The 24,040-nt window shown below is 49.3% G+C and overlaps 2 protein-coding genes across 5 annotated transcripts in view; both read right to left on the reverse strand.

The window, feature by feature from the left end:
* Window positions 1-5,660: 5,660 nt before the first annotated feature.
* On the reverse strand, window positions 5,661-16,077 carry IFT43 (intraflagellar transport 43). Its single transcript, XM_083166396.1, has 9 exons — window positions 15,923-16,077; window positions 13,208-13,294; window positions 12,579-12,637; window positions 10,467-10,499; window positions 9,796-9,842; window positions 8,256-8,328; window positions 7,506-7,581; window positions 6,095-6,157; window positions 5,661-6,015 (listed from the first exon to the last, which is right to left on the reverse strand). The coding sequence occupies exons 1-9, from the start codon at window positions 15,962-15,964 to the stop codon at window positions 5,911-5,913; spliced, it is 585 nt and encodes a 194-aa protein (XP_083022522.1). The 5' UTR covers window positions 15,965-16,077; the 3' UTR covers window positions 5,661-5,910.
* A 3,372-nt stretch (window positions 16,078-19,449) lies between these two features.
* TTLL5 (tubulin tyrosine ligase like 5) overlaps window positions 19,450-24,040 on the reverse strand; it is a 34,765-nt gene continuing 30,174 nt past the window's right edge. For 3 of the 4 annotated variants that reach the window (XM_083167203.1, XM_083167202.1, XM_083167204.1), the window contains 4 exons: window positions 23,453-23,570; window positions 19,918-20,012; window positions 19,768-19,838; window positions 19,450-19,689 (listed from right to left, as the gene is read on the reverse strand). In XM_083167203.1, the coding sequence (XP_083023329.1) occupies window positions 19,577-19,689; window positions 19,768-19,838; window positions 19,918-20,012; window positions 23,453-23,570 (397 nt within the window). In that variant the 3' untranslated portion in view covers window positions 19,450-19,576. Of the gene's footprint in view, window positions 19,690-19,767; window positions 19,839-19,917; window positions 20,013-23,452; window positions 23,571-24,040 lie in introns of those variants that run through there. The other variant, XR_014466288.1, reaches the window with a different exon arrangement.

The following is a 24,040-nucleotide window of genomic DNA, read 5'->3' on the forward strand; positions in this document are numbered from 1 at the left end:
GCGAGCGCAGCGGCGGTACACATCCTCCGACCTTTTCATAACCCCACTATCCACGTCGGCGTGGAGTTGATTTCATATAGTGTGGCGAGCACAGCGAGCCACCAAGCCCGAAGCATGTATTCCACGTCCCCTCGCCACACTTCGGGCTCGGTGGCTCGCTGCACTCGCCACACTATATGAAATCAACTCCACGCCGATGTGGATAGTGGGGGTATGAAAAGGTCGGAGGACGCGTACCGCTGCGCTCGCCTCGCTGCGGGGTGGCGTTAACAATGGGGGTGCATTTAACATAGTAATCACCCATCAGGGTGCCTGTACAATTAAAAATCTCATCGCATGCCATTGTAATGGCATGCAATGCAATGCGATATTAAAATTGTACAGTGCGGGTCTTAGGACCCGAAAATAGGGTCCCATCGCATACCTTAATTAGTGGTATGCAATGGCATACGATGGGCACCGTGCTAGGAAACAAGTACCCCTTCGACTTACCATATACGAAGAGATCTAACTGCACAATTACACTTACCATATAGGAAGAGATCTAACTGCACAAATACCCTTACACTTACCATATAGGAAGAGATCTAACCGCACAATCACACTGCCCCTCCCCTGTAGGAAGATCAAATTTGGAAATCCCCTTGCCCAGAGGGAGGATTTATTGCTCAAATACGAGGGGACGCGGTACACTTACAGTACTTATACGGTGCCAACTAATGTCGACAGACAGTTAACAACATGAAAAAACACGTCAAAATTTTCCACGTTGACCTATTGCTTGTGTCAACCTAAGGAATGTCAACATTTTCATGTGTCGACCTATTGACTGTTGATCCTATGACCCATACCCCCCCCCCTTACCGTCCCACTCACACAGCGCCACCCAGGACACTGCATCACGTTTCTGCTACGAAAGCGTTAATCATAGGGACAGTCACATTATCAATAGCAGCACTGTAGACTGGCTCCCGATGACCATGCTCCATGTCACATTAATAAATCCAGGTATGCACAGATTTGACTCAGCCTTGACACTGTTACAGAGAACATAGGTGTTCCCTGATGTCACAGCGCTGTAATCACTGCAGCAACCTGTAAGCAACATGCTATGTAAGTTTGGTGTTGGAGCTACTGACAGTACAGATGTTCTTAGGAAAGGAACTGCTGGAAAATCACAGACATAACGCCTGCACCAGAAGGCTGGGCATGATCAGACTGCAAGACATGAGGGCCAGGAATCACGCTGCTGTGTAACATGACAGTCAGGAATCACGCTGCTGTGTAACATGAGGGTTAGGAATCACGCTGCTGTGTAACATGAGGATTAGGAATCACACTGCTGTGTAACATGAGGGTCAGGAATCACACTGCTGTGTAACATGAGGGTCAGGAATCACACTGCTGTGTAACAAATGGGCAGGGAATCATGCTGCTATGTAAAACGAGGTTCAGGAATCACGCTGCTGTGTAACACCAGGGCAGGGAATCGCACCACTGTATAGCCCAAGGGCAGGGAATCACACCGCTGTATTACCCAAGGGCAGGGAATCACACCACTGTATTACACCAAGGGCAGGGAATCACACCACTGTATAGCCCAAGGGCAAGGAATCACGCCGCTGTCTAACCCAAGGGCAGGGAATCACGCCGCTGTCTAACCCAAGGGCAAGGAATCACGTCGCTGTATAACCCAAGGGCAGGGAATCACGCCGCTGGATTACCCAAGGGCAGGGAATCACGCCGCTGGATTACACAATGGCAGGGAATCACGCCGCTGTATAACATAAGGGCAGGGAATCGTGTTGCTGTACAACACAAGGGCAGGGAATTACACTGCTATAATACACAAGGGTGGCGAATCACACCGCTGTATAACACAAAGGCAAGGAATCACACCGCTGTATAACACAAGGGCAGGGAATCGTGTTGCTGTACAACACAAGGGCAAGGAATCACACTGCTATAATACACAAGGGCAGGTAATCACGCCGCTGTATAACACAAGGGCAGGGAATCGTGTTGCTGTACAACACAAGGGCAGGGAATCACACTGCTATAATACACAAGGGCAGGGAATCACGCCGCTGTATAACACAAGGCCAGGGAATCACGGCGCTGTACAACACTAGGGCAGGGAATCGTGTTGCTGTACAACACAAGGGCAAGGAATCACACTGCTATAATACACAAGGGCAGGTAATCACGCCGCTGTATAACACAAGGGCAGGGAATCGTGTTGCTGTACAACACAAGGGCAGGGAATCACACTGCTATAATACACAAGGGCAGGGAATCACGCCGCTGTATAACACAAGGCCAGGGAATCACGGCGCTGTACAACACTAGGCCAGGGAATCACGCTGCTGTAAACTATAAATATGTATCTGCACTAAAGCCCCAGTGCAGAGCCCTGTCTACCCCTGCAGCAATGCAGTGCAGATAATAAACCTTGTTCATCAATGTAGAGCTCTGTCTTTTCCTGCAGAACACAGCAGAGCGGTAACGTACCCCCACTATGTCCCAGTTTATATTTGCAGAGCAGCACTGAGTTGCGCATATTCCTGCAGAGCCTGTACAATACGGTCTCTACCCGCAGAGCTGACAGTCACCCCCTGTTAATGGCACTGAGGGCAGAGAGTGGAGGAACGTGCTGCCTGCATTCCTCAGGATCATTAGCTGCATTTAATGTTTTCATCACATACTAATTATCATTTGCTAATAACACCACAAGACCCCACTCTGTAGCAGATAAGATCGCAGGATGTAATCTCATCGGAAAATCTCCCTGTACAAGCTCATATCATAAGACCAGTCCCAGCCAGGGGGGTGGGGATCTACCTCCAGCACTAATGGGTGATGCTTTGGTATTCCAGCCAGGTAACCTGCATTGTGTCTTGGGGAGATGCAGACATTCAGAGTGCTCAGTATGTGAGTTATTGGGAGAGTAGTGGTTTCCTCTAGTGCACTCACTCTGGAGGGCTGCTCACAGAATTAACCCTAGGAGTCCGGCCCTCAGTCCCTCCACTGCCCCCTCTCCTGGTCTCCTCCGCACTCCATCTGTTCTCAGTGCCTAGCTAACTGTGCAGGGAATCTCTCCAGCAGATGCCACCTGTCACTTCCATCTTGAGGACCTGCCCCAGATCACTGGGCAACTCGAGGCTCCTTATGCCCCAGTCCAGCAACACGGAGCTCAGGACGGTGAGACAGACGCACAAAAAGTAAGAGTAAGTAAAAGTAAGTAATGCAAAACAGACACACAAAAATACTTAGCACGGCTTTCCTTGCTGTGCTCACATTACTAGTAATACTACTGGTAACCAGAGGTAATAGAGTAGCAGGGAGGGTGGAGAGTGGGGAGCAGTGTTCCCTCTAAGCTGTGCGCGCGTGCACACACCTCAACAAGCGTGCGCACAGACATTACAACAGAGCGCACAAAGCAACAGCGGTTCCTTTTTGCAGTTGTGGACTCAATTAATGTGTTTTACCCATTAACTACATTGTGTGCTGTGTTTTGAATGTTTAATATAATTTTGAGGTAAAGTTAACACAGATGCTGAACGTCATTTTCCAGTTATATATAAGTGACGCACAAAAATTTTAATTTCCTTCCAAAGTTGCACAGCCAAAATCTTTAGCCGCACACAGCCTTCGTAAAATTAGAGGGAACATTGGTGGGGAGTACTGCGGAAGATGAGATTAGGGAGTAATGGGGGAAATGAAATTGGGGAGTACTGCGGGAAGTGAGAGTGGGGAGTACTGCGGGAGGTGAGAGTGGGGGGGGGGGGGTAATGCGCGGGAGATGAGATTGGAGGAGTAATACATGGATGAGAGTGGGGAGTAATGCGGGAGATGAGAGCGGGGAGTAATGAGGGAGATGAGAGTGGGGAGTAATGCGGGAGATGAGAGCGGGGAGTAATGAGGGAGATGAGAGTGGGGAGTACTGCAGGAGGGGAGAGTGGGGGGGGGGGTAATACGGGCGGTGAGAGTGGGGGGGTAATGCGGGAGATGAGATTGGGGAGTAATGTGAGAGGTGAGATTAGGGAGTAATGCAGGAAATTAAATTGGGGAGCACTGCGGGAGGTGAGAGTGGGGGGGGGGGTAATGCAGGAGATGAGATTGGAGGAGCAATGCATGGATGAGATTGGAGGAGTAATGCATGGATGAGAGTGGGGAGTAATGCGGGAGATGAGAGCGGGGAGTAATGCGGGAGATGAGAGTGGGGAGTAATGCGGGAGATGAGAGTGGGGAGTAAAGTGAGAGATGAGAGCAGGGAGTAAAGCGGGAGATGAGAGCGGGGAGTAAAGCGGGAGATGAGAGCGGGGAGTAAAGCGGGAGATGAGAGCGGGGAGTAAAGCGGGAGAGGAGAATCAGCTTTATTGGGCTGTTTACTTGCGTATACTAGAAATTTGATTTGATTGCTGTGCAACAGCCAGGAAAGTAACAAGTAAACAGTGGCATTATAGATATATAGAACACGTACAGATATACACTAGATGCACCCTGAGGAAGGACAGGGGAGACACAGGGAACTAATTTTGGCTGACCACTGCACCCAGGCAGCCAAAATTAGGGGTGTCACTTGGTCATTGCAACAGCCAGCTAGGTATACCTCCCAACATTGGAGTGATGGAAAGAGGGATACTACGCGTGGCCAAAATTTTGGGGGTGTGGCCTAGCAACAAGGGGGCACGGCCTATTCTCGCAACGCTCCCACAGGGCCACACCCCTCTGGCGCACAGCATCTATTCACTGGTGACAGGGGGTACTACCAACTGACCCCCCCCCCCCCGCCACGGGACACTGTCGGCCCCGGGCAGGATGCAGGAACGCCCCAAAAAATGGGAGGTTCAAGCGAAAAGCAGTTGGGATGTATGAGCTAGGTAACAAATAAACAGTACAGATATACAGATGTAAAAGACAGGGGAACATATATGGCTGAGCTGCACAGCTCCTAGGCATCCATCAGTGGTACCATCTTGGTCATAGCTACTTCCAGGGCAATAGCTGGGCCTAGCAGGTCATTTTTCTTATTCAGCATATTATATGACTGAGTCCTGATCTTCTGGGAAGCGGTGGCCAGCGTGTCCGGGGGCCTTGGTTGGAGTGGCAGCTGTGGGGTGAGCCAGTGTGCGGGACGGAGGCGAGGCTGAAGCTGGGTCTTCGCTGGGCTGCAGGCCCATCGCGGCTACCCCAACCGAGGTAAGAACCTTAGAGCAGGGAGTAATGGAGTGGATTAGAGCAGGGAGTAATGCAGTGGTTGAGAGCAGGAAGTAATGCAGTGAATGAGATTGTGGAGTAATGCAGTGGATGGAAGCAGGAAGTAATGTGGGAGATGAGAGAGTGTGTGTGTGTGTGTGTGTGTGGTAACGCGGGTAATGGAAGCGCAGGGTAACTGGGGGGTGATAGCAGGAGGAAACCAGCAAGTAACAGAGGCCAGGAATCTTAGTAGGATGAGATTAGCATTTGTAGACGCAATCTGAGCAACACTTTGTTCACATAACTGTCACATGGTATATCGACAGTAACAACCCCCCTTATAAACACAGCAACGAGTGGTTTCCAGGAGTTACTGGAGGTTTGCAGAGCGCCTCTTCCAATTCATCACTTTGCATCTAGTCCGGTATATTGGGAGGTGACTTCACAGTATATATATTCAACAACAGATGGGCAGAAGTGATTCAGTCAGTTAATATTTATTTATACTGTGAGAGGCGACATATGGCTGGCATACATGAACGAGGACTTCTTAGTCATTACATGCGTGCTTGGCATGGCGCCAGGACTACTGTACAACATTTTACAGTATTACAGGTTATTAGATAGACATGTCCTTGGTGATCTACTGATGCAGTACACACACACAGAGGACGTCTGGATATGTCCACGGAAATATGGCGGCAGCAGAGGTCAGCTGACCAGACCCTCGTCCTCCACCTTGTCCACATTCCATTCTGTCAGCAGCTCTGAGGAGACCTCAGTGTAAAGTAAGTCCCAATCCCAGCGTGAGTCCTCCTGCAGAGAGGAACCGGGTTACCCCACCACATCCATGGTTATGTGACCCACAGTGACGCCTTCCCCGGCATGTACTCACCTCTCGCACCTCTGGTTCTGGGGACAGAACCTTGGTTAGAAGCTTTAGATCAATATCCCCATCCTAAACAGGGGGAAAAGAGTGGGCGTTATTTATATGGTGCTAGCATATTACACAGCGCTGTACAAAGAATGTTTGTCATCCACATTAGTCTCTACACCCACTGGAGTTGGAGCTTACCAACCCCAGAGGAAACCTGTGAAGACACGGGGAGTATATACAAACTCCACACATATAGGCCAATAATGACCCTAAAGCTGTAAGGCTGCAATACTAACCACTGTGCCTTCACAAGTCTGCCCACGGAGACTACTTTGGCTGCTCTGCAACAAAGCGTCCGCATCTACTGATGAAGCAGAATTGTAGACAAACTGAAAAAAACTTCGCCCATTGCAATGTGGTTGGGTAACTTGCTGCCACCACCAAGCACTGCCACTTGGAACTGCTTCCTTCCACCCAGGCTCCTTCCATTGGCACCTGAACCTGCCTACCTATGGGTATGCATGGGCATGTTACTGCAACCTGCATCCAGAACAGGCAGAGAATGGAATAGCGTTCTGCACTACTCTGCTGGTCACAGACAGATGCAGAGGAAAGATGTTTAGAAGGCCAAGTCCCGTCACTAAAGGAGCTAAGGACCATTCTCAGTGTACAGTGATGGACACAACACTTTGGCTACAGCCAGATCTCTCACAAAATATAAATACTGCAGATTGCAAAGGGGCTAATTGGGAAATCACTCGATGGTGATCGGCATGCGTATGGATTTGCAGCTAATTGCAGGGCTGCTAAATATTCCCAGGATAACACAGCTCAGGATATCACTCTGGCTGGGTGGTGTGTACCTGACTGCAGGGCTCTGCAAAGTAGCAGGCATGCAGTCAGGTCTAACTAACCCCTAAGTGATTGGCATTGTCCCCACAGCCCTGGGGATCTCACTTATAAGCCATGAGGAGGCCAAGCAAACCACGCTCAGATGCATACACAAGATGGCTAGGAGGAGAAACAATGACCCATCTAGCAGTGGGTGACTGTAGTCATCTCTGGCTGCTAAGATTAGTGCAATAAAGATAGACATATCGCCCACTGGGAGGGCAGTGAGGTGTATGGAGGACTCAGCAGCCACTTACACAGAGCTGGAACTAACAGTGTCATTCAGTAGAAGGAGGTCAAGTGCAGAATGCACCTTTCTCCTTGTCCAGGCCGGTGACCCTACTGATAACACTGGTGTCCTCCCATTCTCACACGGTGCTGCGTAATCTGAGATGTGCACCATGTCACTTACACCACCCAGTGTTTCTATGTTCCTGTCATTTAAAGCTCACATCCCCTCCCCAAATTCTCTAAAAACACTATACCTACTGTGGACACTCACAGCATTGCACAAGTACAGGGGGAGCCGGGTACTCACCAGGGTCTGGAAGGCCGCGTGTCTCATAAGGTCTTTGTCAAGGTCTTTGTAGGTCATTACTCTGTTCACCTGGACACTGGAGAACACAACATGGCCTTACAGGTGACAATTTATTGGCATTTACATCTGAGGGGTAAGGAGTGCAAGTGCTTGGGGATGTGGGGAGATTAGCACAAGAAGCAGGGGTAAGCAATGCCAGTGCTTGGGGACGAGAGTAGAATAGTACAAGAAGCAGGGGTAAGGGATGACAGTGCTTGGGAACGAGGGGAGAATAGACAAGAAGCAGGATAAGCGATGTCAGTGCTTGGGGACAAGAGGAGAATAGCACAAGAAGCAGGGGTAAGAGGTGCCAGTGCTTGGGGATGAGGGGAGAATAGCACAAGAAGCAGGGGTAAGGGATGCCAGTGCTTGGTGATGAGGGGAGAATAGTACAAGAAGCAGGGGTAAGGGATGCCAGTGCTTGGGGATGAGGGGAGAATAGCACAAGAAGCAGGGGTAAGGGATGCCAGTGTTTGGTCATGAGGGGAGAATAGCACAAGAAGCAGGGGTAAGGGATGCCAGTGCTTGGGGACAAGAGGAGAATAGCACAAGAAGCAGGGGTAAGAGGTGCCAGTGCTTGGGGACGAGGGGAGAATAGCACAAGAAGCAGGGGTAAGGAGTGCCAGTGCTTGGTCATGTGGGGAGAACAGCACAAGAAGCAGGTGGAGCAGGAGGGGACAGGTGTAGCGTGTAGGTGTAGCGTCCTCTCACCTGGGCGGGGCAGCGACCTGTAACGCTAGGTCTTCCTCCTGCACCTCCTCCAGGTCTGGAATCACTGGGATGTCTAGAGAGAAAAGCTTATACGTCAGTAAGATGGGCACATACTCCCCAGGGAAGCGTAATGGCAGCGCCTACAAAATACTATAGTATGTACAGGTATACTCATTCTACAAGTACCCTGCCCCCCTTCCTATCCTCTCCATGTATCTGTGTGTTATCTCCAATGCCCTGAGAGTACATAGACACATGTCACATACAAGGTAACAGACCCTTGTCTGTAGTGCGTGCTGTGATCAGTGCCAGCTCCCCCTCCGCTACGTCTGCCAGGCTCAGCGGGAGACAGTTTAATTAGCTGTCCGGAGCAGTGTCCTGAGCCAAAGCTGGGAACATGGCGGCTCCGGGGTGAGAGACAGCAATCTGTCTTATACATAATTCCCACACACAACCATTCCAGTCCCCACATCACTGACCTCTCTGCTATTCCTGTACTGTCCTCGCCATTCTCGCTGCTGTTCCTGTGCTGTCCTCGCTATCCTCTCTGCTATTCCTGTACCAGCCTAACATTGCCATCTTCTCTGCTTCCTGTACTGTCCTCACATCTCTATTCTCTCTGCTATTCCCGTACTGTCTCAGCATCTCCATCCTCTGTTATTCCTGTACAATTCTCACTTTGCCATCATCTCTGCTATTCTTGTGCTGTACTCGCATCACCATCCTCTCTGCTATTCCTGTACTATTCTCACTTTGCCATCATCTCTGCTATTCCTGTGCTGTACTCGCATCACCATCTACTCTGCTATTCTTGTGCTGTACTCGCATCACCATCCACTCTGCTATTCCTGTAGTATCCCCACATTATCCTCTCTACTATTCCTGTGCTGTACTCGCATCACCATCCTCCCTGCTATTCCTGTAGTATCCCCACATTATCCTCTCTACTATTCCTGTGCTGTACTCGCATCACCATCCCCTCTGCTATTCCTGTACTATTCTCACTTTGCCATCATCTCTGCTATTCCTGTGCTGTACTCGCATCACCATCCACTCTGCTATTCTTGTGCTGTACTCGTATCACCATCCTCTCTACTATTCTTGTGCTGTACTCGCATCACCATCCACTCTGCTATTCCTGTAGTATCCCCACATTATCCTCTCTACTATTCCTGTGCTGTACTCGCATCACCATCCTCCCTGCTATTCCTGTAGTATCCCCACATTATCCTCTCTACTATTCCTGTGCTGTACTCGCATCACCATCCTCCCTGCTATTCCTGTAGTATCCCCATATTTCCATACTCCCTACTATTCCTGCACTGTCTCTGCATATTCATCCTCACTTCTATACCTGTACTGTGCCTGCATCTCCATTATCACTGCATTTCCTGTACTATCATCGTATCTCTATCCTGTCCTCACATTTCGATCCTTTTTCTACTCTATACACACACACACATCTACTCTCCCTACTATATACACCTGTCCTGTCCCCACTGACACTACACCATCTTGTGTCCTTGCGGTGTGTTCTCACCTCCACCCTCATCTGACTCCTCCAGACTCTGCTGTCTCAAACGGCTGCTGCAGACAGATCGAGAGGAAAAGCAGTCAGATCATCCATAACAGGGACCACTTGTGTACATTTCATACAGATGTAGGTAAATGCGGTCTGACATACATGTGCAGGTATATGAGGTCTGACATACAGGTGCAGGTATATGAGGTCTGACATACATGTTGTGTGGTCTGACATACAGGTGCATATTTATGTGTTATGACATACATGTTGTGTGGTCTGACATACATGTGCAGGTTTATGTGGTCTGACATACATGTTGTGTGGTCTGACATACATGTGCAGGTATATGTGGTCTAACATACAAGTGCAGGTATATGTCATCTGACATATATGTGCAGGTTTATGTGGTCTAACATACATGTTGTGTGGTGTGACATACATGTGCATGTGTATGTTGTTAAAATATTGGTGGGTATATGTGATCTAATATGTGTGAGTTGGGGTTTTGTAACATAAGTGTACGTGCTAAAATATACATGTGTTAGGTGTACATGGTCCAATATACGTGTGCGGGTATATTAATTAACATCACACACACACACACACACAACAGAAAGAGGACATGCATACCACACGGTACACGCCATTACCATGTGTACATGTACTATTATATGATGCTCACTTACTCTTCCATATCCTGGCTGCCACGTTTTCCAGACCTGTAGGAAACAGATAAATATATGTATATAGGACTATAATATCTCAGGGTAACACGCACATATTGGCCCTTATTCTGGTTGACTCGCAAGGTTGCGAATTCGCAGCCTTGCCAGTCCCCCAGATGCCACCCACCGAATGCCAGTCATGCCGAATGATGTCAGCTGCCCCCCACCGACACTCACGTCACGGGCTTTCCCATGGGTGCGACTATCTGCCACCGCCCCATACCCCCCAACCTTAGAATTGGGTGCGTGAGTCCAGCGAACAGCCTGTTCACCGTAGCCGCACGCATCCAGCATTTGCACATGCACAGACCCACAGCATCTGTCCCCCATGGATGCAAATTAATTAGAATAACCCCCATTGTGTACACAGTACTGTACGTGATTCATTCCAGCACATGAACTGCTGCAGACACAGTACATGGCTGATGTATATTATATGACGAATCCCTAATACACTGATGATACCCCTACGTATGCTCTAATAAATATATATATATATATATATATATATCTCATGGTGGATTCTTGATACACAGATCACACTCTTACGTATGCTCCCTGCATATGATATGATCGCACTCCTACGTATGCTCCCTGTATATGATCACACTCCTACATATGATATGATCGCACTCCTACATATGCTCCCTGTATATGATATGACCACACTCCTACGTATGCTCCCTGTATTTGATATGACCACATTCCTACGTATGCTCCCTGTATATGATCACACTCCTACATATGATATGATCGCACTCCTACATATGCTCCCTGTATATGATATGATCACACTCCTACGTATGCTCCCTGTATATGATATGACCACACTCCTACGTATGCTCCCTGTATTTGATATGACCACATTCCTACGTATGCTCCCTGTATATGATCACACTCCTACATATGCTCCCTGCATATGATATGATCGCACTCCTACGTATGCTCCCTGTATTTGATATGATCGCACTCCTACGTATGCTCCCTGTATATGATCACACTCCTACGTATGCTCCCTGTATATGATCACACTCCTACGTATGCTCCCTGTATATGATTACACTCCTACGTATGCTCCCTGTATATGATCACACTCCTACGTATGCTCCCTGTATATGATATGATCACACTCCTACCTATGCTCCCTGTATATGATCACACTCCTACGTATGCTCCCTGTATATGATATGATCACACTCCTACCTATGCTCTCTGTATATATGATCACACTCCTACCTATGTGCCCTGTATATGATATGGTCGCACTCCTACGTATGCTCCCTGTATATATATGATATGATCACACTCGTATGTATGCTCCCTGTATATGATATGATCACACTCCTATGTATGCTCCCTGTATATGATAGGATCACACTCCTACGTATGCTCCCTGTATATGATAGGGTCGCACTCCGACGTATGCTCCCTGTATATGATATGATCACACTCCTACCTATGCTCTCTGTATATGATCACACTCGTACGTATGCTCCCTGTATATGATATGATCACACTCCTACGTATGCTCCCTGTATATGATATGATCACACTCCTACGTATGCCCCCTGTATATGATCACACTCCTACGTATGCCCCCTGTATATGATCACACTCCTACGTATGCTCCCTGTATATGATCACACTCCTACGTATGCTCCCTGTATATGATATGATCACACTCCTACGTATGCTCCCTGTATATGATATGATCACACTCCTACGTATGCTCCCTGTATATGATCACACTCCTACGTATGCTCCCTGTATATGATCACACTCCTACGTATGCTCCCTGTATATGATATGATCACACTCCTACGTATGCTCCCTGTATATGATCACACTCCTACGTATGCTCCCTGTATATGATATGATCACACTCGTACCTATGCTCTCTGTATATATGATCACACTCGTACGTATGCTCCCTGTATATGATCACACTCCTACGTATGCTCCCTGTATATGATATGATCACACTCCTACGTATGCTCCCTGTATATGATCACACTCCTACGTATGCTCCCTGTATATGATATGATCTCTCTCCTACCAGTTATAATCTCTCACCTTGAGGTTCCCGAAGAGTCATCAGCCCATCCACCTTGTCGCAGAGGCTTGGGGGGACCCTAAAAGTAATATAACAACATAATCATCCAGTACCCAACACTGTCACTCACTGACCATCACCATTATAAGCAGCAGCGAGGAAGAGCAGTTGTTTATGGGTTTTCCAAGGCTCTATGAGAAATGACCTCACCCTGGCGGACCTCTGAGACACCTCCACATGTAACCATTGTCCCCCATCATAGCATCTATAGGAGGACAATGGAAGTGAAACCTGTGTGGGGACGCCAACTTCATTATACCCCACAGAGAGGTGGACAGGCCTGGAAGGGGCAGCTATATGGGAGAAAGGTCCGTACAGGTAACGTATAGTGTGGGTACAGTCAGAGGATCACACAGTTATAATGTGAATGTCTCATCTCCTGTACAGACAGAGTACAATGGGTGCTATAGAGACTGGATCCTCATGAGGAGCAGATGGTATATTGGCCCAGAGGCTGCGTTTATCAGTGATCCCTACAGCGACGGTGAGTCTAGCTGCCTGCATCTGGTGTGAAACACTCCCATGTTACCCGGTGCATACAAGGCCACGTGATTTGACGGTTACAACTTGCGCACGTAAGGTCTCTCACCTCTCTCGCAGACGTGTTGTGGGACGTATCACTCTCTTCCTGCTGGGCATCTCGGGAAGCCCGGGCACGTCGCCCCATCTTTACTCCCTGTGGGTGGATACATGCGTTACAGTACACAACATGATACACACTACACAACTTCCTGTTGTGCACCTGCCATCAACACACCGGATGCGGATACAGACGTTCTCCTTAGGTAAAGAAAATGTGCAAAGAAAAATCCCAGCCCATGCGTTACCGGAGACACACATAACCGGGCGCAACTTATATCAGAGCGGTAACTAACTAGCCATATAATATGACACATCCAAAAGGCCAAACACCACCAGGGAATCTGCATGTTTCTACCCATCATACCTAGCTCTAGGGTCTTTCCTGCATGTTTTCATATGACAACATGCAGGAAAGGCCCTAAAGCTAGGTATTATGGGTAAAAACATGCAAATTCACCGGTAGCGACATTAAGAAGATCGACAGTCAAAAGGTCGGCACGGGGTTTTCACATTTTTTTACTCTAATGTTGACACGGACACTTGATGGGCGCACCGCTGCGCTTGCCATGCTTTGGGCACGGTGCCTCACTACACTCGGCACACTATTTTCTCCGATTGGGCATGAAACACCTCCTGTCAGCTAAAAAAAAAAAGGGGAAAAACCCCACGTCGACCTTTCCAATGTTGACCTAATGACCACATACCGATCTTCTATGGAAACCATTACTACACTGCAATAAAAGGAAATGCCCATACTGTAGCTTTTCATTTAAAGCTATGGGCAGAAAGACAGCGCCACCTATTGACGCTTTAACCAAACACAGCCATAGAACAGCTCCCAGGACATAGAGATTACTGTTGCCTGATGGTCAGTGTTAGGCTATAGACTATGCACGATGACTGACAGATATCGTTTCCAATGTTAGATGTAGCTGCTTCTAGAACTTCCAATGACAGCTAGGGAGGAGACGTCCAGACAACGGAGAACCAGTTTATGGTCTGGGTTACACAACGCTTAATAGAAAATCCGTCTTTTGTATGAAATCATTACTGGTTCATTCAGGCAGAAACTCAGACACTGACCTGGGATGTTACATATAGTGGTTTGTACTTGGGGGCTGACGTTATCTACTTACTTATTTCATGTGCCCCACAAATACATATATACAGCAAATACAATTAGGTGTATTGTATCCTTCCGGCACCAGGAGCAGTAACAGGACATGTTTTACTTGTTCACATAGGGGGAAAAAATCAGGCATATACTGGTCCTATAGATCCCAGCGTACCTCCTCAACTATTTATCAGTGGATTGTACCATCACTAAGAAGCAGTAACAGGACATGTTTTCCTGGTGTCCCGAGGGCATAAATCATATAGATACTAATGTTCCTTATCCATTATATAGCAGTATACTGTACCATCACTCAGGAGTAACAGGACATGTATTCCTGGTCTGCTGGGGGTATAAATCATATACATACTCGTCTTGTAGATCCAATTGTTCCAAATCCACTATATGTCAGTCTACACAATCACCCAGGAGGGAGCAGGGACTGGCCTGTGGAGATCTATAGGTACCAATGTATAGCCGTCACTGTAGGCATGTAGAGCTCTATGGGTACCACTGTATAGCAGTCAATGGCATGTAGAGATCTATGGGTACCATAGTAAAGCAGTCACTGACTCGTAGAGATCTATAGGTACCACTGTATAGCAGTCACTGGCACGTAGAGATCTAGAGGTACTTCTGAATAGCAGTCAATGGCGTGTAAACATCTATAGGCATCACTGTATAGCAGGCACTGGCATGTACCGATCTATAGGTACCACTGTATAACAGTTACAGACATGTAGATATTTATAGTTACCACTGTATTGCAGGCACTGGCACATAGAGATCTATAAGTACCACTGTATTGCAGACACTGACACGTAGAGATCTATAGGTACCACTGTATAGCAGTCACGCATGTAGGGATCTATAGGTGCCACTGTATTGCAGGCACGGGCATGTACTGATCTATAGGTACCACTGTGTAACAGTCACAGACATGTAGATATTTATAGGTGCCACTGTATTGCAGGCACTGGATTGTACAGATCTATAGGTACCACTTTATTGCAGTCACTGGTATGTAGCGATCTATAGGTACCACAGTAAAGCGGTCACTGGCATGTACATATATAGGTACCACTGTATTGCCGTCATCGGTATGTACACATATATAGGTATTGTATAGCAGCCACTGGCATGTACAGATCTATAGGTACCACAGAATAGCAGTCACTGGCGTGTAGAGATCTATAGGTACCACTGTATAGCAGTCACTGCCATGTGCAGATCTATAGGTACCACTGTATAGCAGTTACTGGTATATGGAGAGCTATGGGTACCACACTGTATAGCAGTCACTGGCACGTAGAGATCTAGAAGTACCACTGTATAGTGTATTGCAGACACTGGCATGTAAAGAGACCTATAGGTACCACTGTATAGCAGTCACTGGTATATAGCGATCTATAGATACCACTGTGGTGTATAGTAGACAAGGGCGTGTAGCGATCTATAGGTGCAACGGTACAGCAGTCACTGGCATGTAGAGATCCATAGGTACCACTGTATTGCAGGCTCTGGTAGAAGGAGATCTATGGGTGCCAGGCACGGATATAAGGAATACCCTTGTTCGTCCAGACATACTGTAATGAAAATGTATCTCACCGTGGACCTCCGGCTCTCTCCCAGCTCCAGAACATCCTCCATAGCTATGATCCAGGAAAATGATTACGTTATGCTGTATCCATAGCAACAGGGACATTCTCACCGGAAACCACCAAGATGAGACGTGAACTTCCGGATGTAGCTGACACAGTGCAGTCACGTGTATATACATGCGCTAGCGCCACCTAGTGCATGTTCTCCTTATTGCAGTGTCCTGTCTGTCCCGGCGGCAGCAGCCACATCTGCGCATGTGCAACACTAATCCTGTTGCGGGCGGCGTTGCCTCTGTCAGGGGGATACGGTCACTACGGTCGTCTACACGCATTAGGTCGACCTGCCAATGAGCTAACAGGCGATATTGGAACTCAGTGTAGTTTCACCGCGGCAGTTACGTAGTGAGCGTAGTTTCCCTGTCAGCATCAGCATAGTGTTTCCATGGCCAGCGTAGTCAGCGACTGTGAGTACGTTTGCGCGTAACCGGAGCTTACGCAGTTAGCGTAGTCAGCGTTGTGTCAGCGCTTATTACATTGTGTGGGAACCATTGACAATTTTTAACCTGCCTGACATTACAGGTGTGAATGTGTTCCTGAAACAACCCCCACTATCCACAGCAGCACGAAACGTGGCGAGCCCCGTGGGGGGACACGGTACATGTCCTCCCGAACTGTTCATACCCCCACTATCCATGTCGGCGTGGAGTTGATTTTGTAAAGTCTGGCTAGCGGAATGTGTAAAATGAGCCCGAAGCTTGGTGAGCGGACGCAGATTACTTGACGTGTGTTCCGCGTCCGCTCGCCACACTTTATAAAATCAACTCCAACTCCTGGACGCGTACTGCGTCCGATCGCCAGGCTTCGGGCTGACGTGAATAGTGGGGGTTTGAAATGGAGGCATATGTAATATGGAGAACTGGCAAATGCATCCTTTATTGTGCATGAGACGCACTTGCACCCCCCCCCCCCCCCTGAAGCGGACAGGGCAGGGATGCCGTACCCTGCCGCACGAATTACTGAGACGCACAAGCATATGAGACGCTCGTGAGTCTCAGGCAGATGGAGCACCTCTTCGCTGGAGCCCGCATGATCGCCTCTCTGCCGGCATCTGCCAGTACAGGGGATCTGGCAGTTACCGGTGCTGTATGAGAGGCTTGCCAGGGACAGAGCTGCAGCTCGTGGGGACAGTACAGTGACTACGCTGCCTGACGGGAACACTATGCTGACTACGCAGGGCTGCAACTGGGACACTACGCTAGGCAGCCGTTGGGCTACGCTGACAGCGTAACCTGCCTCCTTGAAACTACACAAGTACCGCAGTATTTCATGCCCTAAAATCCACTAGGGTGTGGTGGGAGAACAAAATAGTGTGCTGAGCATATCGAGGCACCGTGCCCGAAGTATGGTGAGCACAGCTAGCCAAGCAAAGAGATGCGGTGCTACGTTTAAAGTGTCCATGTCGAATTTGTTTTGAAATTCGGGACAAAAAAAAGTGAAAAACCCAATGTTGACCTTGGTCCCTGGTAATGTATGATTGTCATCACCTGTGTTGAAACACCCCTCTCCAGGAGGGACAGAAAGCTCTGCTCCTGGACTTTCCTCTTATTGTATGATTGTCATCACCTGTGTTGAAACACCCCTCTCCAGGAGGGACAGAAAGCTCTGCTCCTGGACTTTCCTCTTATTGTATGATTGTGCTTCAACACAAGTGATGGCAATCATACATCAAGAGGGAAGTGCAGGAGCAGATAATTGTGTCCCTCCTGGAGAGGGTCATGTTGGCAGGTATGTCAGCATTTGTGAGTAATATCCAGAAATTTACCTGGAGTGTCAGGAAAAACTTGCCCAGCCGCTTTAAGCACCAGCCGCCATCATCGTGTATCTGCAACACGTCCTTAATGGGCAGTTGTCCAAGGCTGCGGCGCAGGCAGCGGGATCCAGACAGTGGTGGCTGCAAGCTTGTAGCGCTATTTGGCGCTATTTGGGAAGGAAGCACTGCTGAATTTTAAAAGACTGGCCAGACGCTGATTGGCTGAGAATTCCAGCCAGCAGCGTCCAGGCAGAGGGGATCCGGGCAGCATGGGCTGGGCGCTTGTATCGCTATTTTCCGGGACATTGAATTCTCAGCCAATCAATGTCCGGCCAGTCTTTTCAAAATCAGCAGCGCTTCCTTCCAACCCTGCCAAATAGCGCTACAAGATTGCAGACACCGCTGCCAATGCCAGGACACCGCTGCGCAGCAGCGCTTCTTTCCCGCTACAATCTCTGAGACCCCGCTGCCTGCACGTAGATGAGGGGAGAGGGTGGGGCCCAGTTAATTATTTTGCAGAGGGGCCCCGGCTACTGCAGTCCCGCTAAATGTGATACAATGCACGCACACCCCCACACAACCCCGTCCCTGCAATCACCATTGGCAACTGCTGTTCCCCCAAGGGATCACCACCACCATTGTGCTCACTACGATTAAGAGTGCTGGCTGAGAAATAGTCCAATGCATTAAACAAGGCTAGAAACATACTATTCAAATGTGGGCACTGGGGCGCTAATCATGCTCTGAATGTCCAGTGATTACAGTATGTATGAGGGGGGAATTCAATTATATTTGCGCTCGTTTAAGTAATGGGCAATTACACAAAAAAAGTAATGTCCACTGAACCGGCAATAAGCAATTGTTCTGCAGATGCCACAAATGCCCATTTCTTATGTGTCTGTGTGTCAGTATCCACGTGTCAGTGTATGTCTAAATATCTGAAATACCCCTTTCACACCAGCCTAAATTCCCGGTTGGGAGCAGGGTTGTTCCTGGGTTCAACCCAGGGTCCCGGCCGTGTGAAAGGGGTAGGGGTACTCCCCCGGGTTGCTGGTCCTCAGTGCGTGTGATCAGGTTGGGGATCCACACAGGCGGCGGGCGCAGATGATGGGATAGGCGGCGGATGAAGATGGCACAGCTCTCCGGTGTCCTCACTGCAGCCGGAGAGCTGCGTCATCTGCGCCCACCGTCTGACCTGTCATCTGCTCCTGCCGCCAGTATGGATCCCTGACCTGCACCGAGGACAGGTCACCCAGGGTGAGTACTGTCCACTTCCTCCGCTGCCATCCTGCCTCCTTTCCACACCAGAAAATGCAGGGACTTTTCTAGTGTGAAAGGGGCCAAATGAGCAATGCCCCAGCATGATCCCTGGGCCATATTTCCGGGTGGGTCCCTGCATTTTCTGGTGTGAAAGGGGTATAAGTATCTGTGTCCATGTATCAACGTCCATCACCGCCCATGTGTCATCACCTGTGTCAATATGTCAGTGTGTCAGTGCCTGCGTGTCTGGCAGTGGTGTGGCACAAGCAGCTCCTGCCATAGCCTCAAGTCATAATTACCCCCTCCATCTTAATTAAAGAACAATTAGGTTACTGTTGTACGAATTATGTCATTTACCTCACAAAACTTGCAGTAAGATAAAATGCATAGAATAATATGCACCTATCTTATACAGATTTCGATGAAATGATGGGCTTCTGCCATCTACAGGTATTACCAAGATATTACATAAATGGTTTTATTTGTCTGTACAAGAGATACAAAATACATAATATACAGTACATGGGAATGTAGTCACAGTGCGCGGCTTTTTGGCGTAATCATTCAGTAAGATTATTGGTCCCCTGGACGCTACGTGGGACAGACCGCCCCATCTCTCTTCCTCTGCACTCTGCTGGTTGTCCTGTGAGGGGGGACTGGTGGCTTGGATCTGGCAAATATAATCTGGGTTCCATCTGGGACACCTGGAAGAGACAGCGAGTGGTAAAGACAGTTCTAGCAATTACCTTCAAAAGAAGCTGCCACAGCTTAGTTCCACTCACTCATTGGGGGGGCTCCTGGTTCACCACTGAGCAGAGATTCGGGGGTCTTCTGCCCATCTGCCACTGCCACTCTGTGGGGAAGACATTCAGCTGTCAGGTGGATTATGCTGAGCGGAACCACCCAGCACAGGACACAAGTGATATACATACCGGACCATGCGTGGGGCAGACATCCTTCGGGCCACACATAGCTTGTGACTAGCAGGCGGCGTGGGTTGAAGGACGCTGGTCTGGTTACCTGATAGCTGGGAAAATGAGCATACACATTGGGGGTTATTCTAATTCAATCGGTTCCCCCACCTGTTCACATGGAGGGGACCGATTGTTGCAACTGTGCATAGGTTTTTATGTCCGTGCGGAGGGGCGTGGGGAGGGGCCCGGGGAATTTGCCTATGGGAATGCCCAGCGTTTCATGGGCGTTCCCATGAAAACACTGGGCAGGGGGTGGCAGCTGACGTCAGCAGATGTCAGCTGCCCGCTCTGTCCTTGCACAGGGCGCCCGCAGATCATAGACACCATAGAGGTGTCTCAGATCTGTGAGCGCTTAAGAAATCATTTGATGGTTGCCGACCATCGAATGATTTCTCCCCCGCACCCAAGGCTGTGAATGGATGATTATGCAAATCACCCATTCGCATATCTGCAGGGGTTTGGTGGGGCAGGCGGTCGTGCGGGTGGCGTTTGTGGACTTCGCAGCCTTGCAAGTCAACCAGAATAAGGACCTTTATCTATACAGCCATTCTCACCCTGGTTCTATACTGCCTCAGTCACTCAGTCCAGGACCCCACTATAAATCCTAACACACAGGTGGGGGAAATAACACAAAGCTGGACTTATATTGACAATCTGCAGGTGTGTCCTATTAGGGAAGAAAATACTACTTGTATTACAGACAGTCCCGGCGTCCCCTCACTCTCAGGACACGTGTGCTACAGACAGTCCCTGCGTCCCCTCACTCTCAGGATGTGTAATACAGACAGTCCCGGCATCTCCTCACTCTCAGGACACGTGTAGTACAGACAGTCCCGGCGTCCCCTCACTCTCAGGACACGTGTAATACAGACAGTCCCGGCGTCCCCTCACTCTCAGGACACATGTAATACAGACAGTCCCGGCGTCCCCTCACTCTCAGGACACGTGTAATACAGACAGTCCCGGTGTCCCCTCACTCTCAGGACACGTGTAATACAGACAGTCCCGGCGTCCCCTCACTCAGGACACATGTAATACAGACAGTCCCGGCGTCCCCTCACTCTCAGGACACGTGTAATACAGACAGTCCCGGTGTCCCCTCACTCTCAGGACACGTGTAGTACAGACAGTCCCGGCGTCCCCTAACTCTCAGGACACGTGTAGTACAGACAGTCCCGGCGTCCCCTCACTCTCAGGACACGTGTAATACAGACTGTCCCGGCGTCCCCTCACTCTCAGGACACGTGTAATACAGACTGTCCCGGCGTCCCCTCACTCTCACGACACATGTAATACAGACAAGTCCCAGGACACATGTAAGCCAGACAGTCTCAGGACACATGTAATACAGACAGTCCCTGCGTCCCCTCACTCTCAGGATGTGTAATACAGACAGTCCCGGCATCTCCTCACTCTCAGGACACGTGTAGTACAGACAGTCCCGGCGTCCCCTCACTCTCAGGACACGTGTAATACAGACAGTCCCGGCGTCCCCTCACTCTCAGGACACATGTAATACAGACAGTCCCGGCGTCCCCTCACTCTCAGGACACGTGTAATACAGACAGTCCCGGTGTCCCCTCACTCTCAGGACACGTGTAATACAGACAGTCCCGGCGTCCCCTCACTCAGGACACATGTAATACAGACAGTCCCGGCGTCCCCTCACTCTCAGGACACGTGTAATACAGACAGTCCCGGTGTCCCCTCACTCTCAGGACACGTGTAGTACAGACAGTCCCGGCGTCCCCTAACTCTCAGGACACGTGTAGTACAGACAGTCCCGGCGTCCCCTCACTCTCAGGACACGTGTAATACAGACTGTCCCGGCGTCCCCTCACTCTCAGGACACGTGTAATACAGACTGTCCCGGCGTCCCCTCACTCTCACGACACATGTAATACAGACAAGTCCCAGGACACATGTAAGCCAGACAGTCTCAGGACACATGTAATACAGACAGTCCCAGCATCCCCTGACTCTCAGGACAAATGTAATACAGACAGTCCCGGTATCCCCTCACTCTCAGAACACATGTATTACACAGTCCCGGTGTCCCCTCCCTCTCAGGACACATGTAATACAGACAGTCCCGGCGTCCCCTCACTCTCAGGACACGTGTATTACAGACAGTCCCGGCGTCCCCTCACTCTCAGGACACGTGTAATACAGACAGTCCCGGCGTCCCCTCACTCTCAGGACATGTGTAATACAGACAGTCCCGGCGTCCCCTCACTCTCAGGACCCGTGTAGTACAGACAGTCCCGACGTCCCCTCACTCTCAGGACATGTGTAATACAGACAGTCCTGGCGTCCCCTCACTCTCACGACACATGTAATACAGACAAGTCCCAGGACACATGTAAGCCAGACAGTCTCAGGACACATGTAATACAGACAGTCCCAGAATCCCCTTACTCTCAGGACATGTGTAATACAGACAGTCCCAGCATCCCCTGACTCTCAGGACACATGTAATACAGACAGTCCCAGCATCCCCTGACTCTCAGGACACATGTAATACAGACAGTCCCAGCGTCCCCTTGCTCTCAGGACACGTGTAATACAGACAGTCCCGGGCGTCCCCTTGCTCTCAGGACACGTGTAATACAGACAGTCCCGGCGTCCCCTCACTCTCAGGACACATGTAATACAGACAGTCCCAGCATCCCCTTACTCTCAGGACATGTGTAATACAGACAGTCCCAGCATCCCCTGACTCTCAGAACACATGTAATACTACAGTCACGGTGTCCCCTCACTCTCAGGACATGTGAAATACAGACAGTCCCGGTGTCCCCTCACTCTCAGGACACATGTAATACAGACAGTCCCAGCATCCCCTGACTCTCAGGACACATGTAATACAGACAGTCCCAGCATCCCCTGACTCTCAGGACATGTGTAATACAGACAGTCCCAGTGTCCCCTCACTCTCAGGACACATGTAATACAGACAGTCCCGGCATCCCCTCACTCTCAGGACACATGTAATACAGACAGTCCCAGCATCCCCTTACTCTCAGGACGTGTAATACACACAGTCCCAGCTTCCCCTCACTCTCAGGACGTGTAATACAGACAGTCCCGGCATCTCCTCACTCTCAGGACATGTGTAATACAGACAGTCCCGGTGTCCCCTCACTCTCAGGACACATGTAATTCAGACAGTCCCTGCTTTCCCTCACTCTCAGGACACGTGTAATACAGACAGTCCTGGCGTCCCCTTGCTCTCAGGACACGTGTAATACAGACAGTCCCGGGCGTCCCCTTGCTCTCAGGACACGTGTAATACAGACAGTCCCGGCGTCCCCTCACTCTCAGGACACGTGTAATACAGACAGTCCCGGCGTCCCCTCACTCTCAGGACACATGTAATACAGACAGTCCCGGTGTCCCCTCACTCTCAGGAAATGTGTAATACAGACATGAAAGAAATGTTAGAGAACAGGTATAATAAAGCAGGCGGAGGTACTGGGGGTGGAGAACTCACCTGATCGGGGGTCATCTCCTGTGAGGTATGGGAAGCACTGGAGGTGGAGGTTCCAGGTAGGAACGCAGATGTGCCTGACTCAGAGTCCCACACAGAACGTGTGCTGTGCTTAGTGTCCCTGCGGAGCGATGGTAAAGATATCATGAGTGTGCTGCATACAGTGTGTGGGACACGGTATCCGGACTGGTCATAGACAGACTCATTATAGACAGTCACATGGTCGACCACTAATGGTCGACAGTCAAAAGATTGACAGTCAAAAGGTCGACGCACACTAGGTCGACAGGGTCTAAAGGTCGACATTGAAAATGTTGACAGGGTTTAAAGGTAGACCGGCAATAGGTCGACATGGTCAAAAGGTCAACATGGAAAAGGTCGACATGCATTTTTTTACTAAATTTTCAGTTGACATGTGCCGACAGGCGGTATTTCATGCCCTACCATCCACTAGGGTGTGGAGTGAGAATAAAATAGTGTGCCGAGCGCAGTGAGCCATGCGAGGGGACGCGGTGCACTTAGACAGTGTCCATGTCGACCTATGTTGACATAGACATCCTAAAAACTCATGGTGACCTTTTTTTTTCATGT

The sequence above is a fragment of the Crinia signifera genome, chromosome 12 (genome assembly GCF_055691185.1).
Source record: "Crinia signifera chromosome 12, ASM5569118v1, whole genome shotgun sequence".
In the NCBI taxonomy this organism is placed as follows: Eukaryota; Metazoa; Chordata; class Amphibia; order Anura; family Myobatrachidae; genus Crinia; species Crinia signifera.

What these genes read in the sequence shown, in the direction of transcription:
- IFT43 (XM_083166396.1), bottom strand. Translation starts at nt 15,964, where the DNA reads ATGGAGGATGTTCTGGAGCTGGGAGAGAGCCGGAGGTCCACG. An exon ending in GAGAGAGCCGGAGGTCCACG is followed by an intron (nt 13,295 to 15,922) that starts GTGAGATACATT and finishes ATCCACCCACAG; the next exon opens with GGAGTAAAGATGGGGCGACG. An exon ending in ACAACACGTCTGCGAGAGAG is followed by an intron (nt 12,638 to 13,207) that starts GTGAGAGACCTT and finishes TATTACTTTTAG; the next exon opens with GGTCCCCCCAAGCCTCTGCG.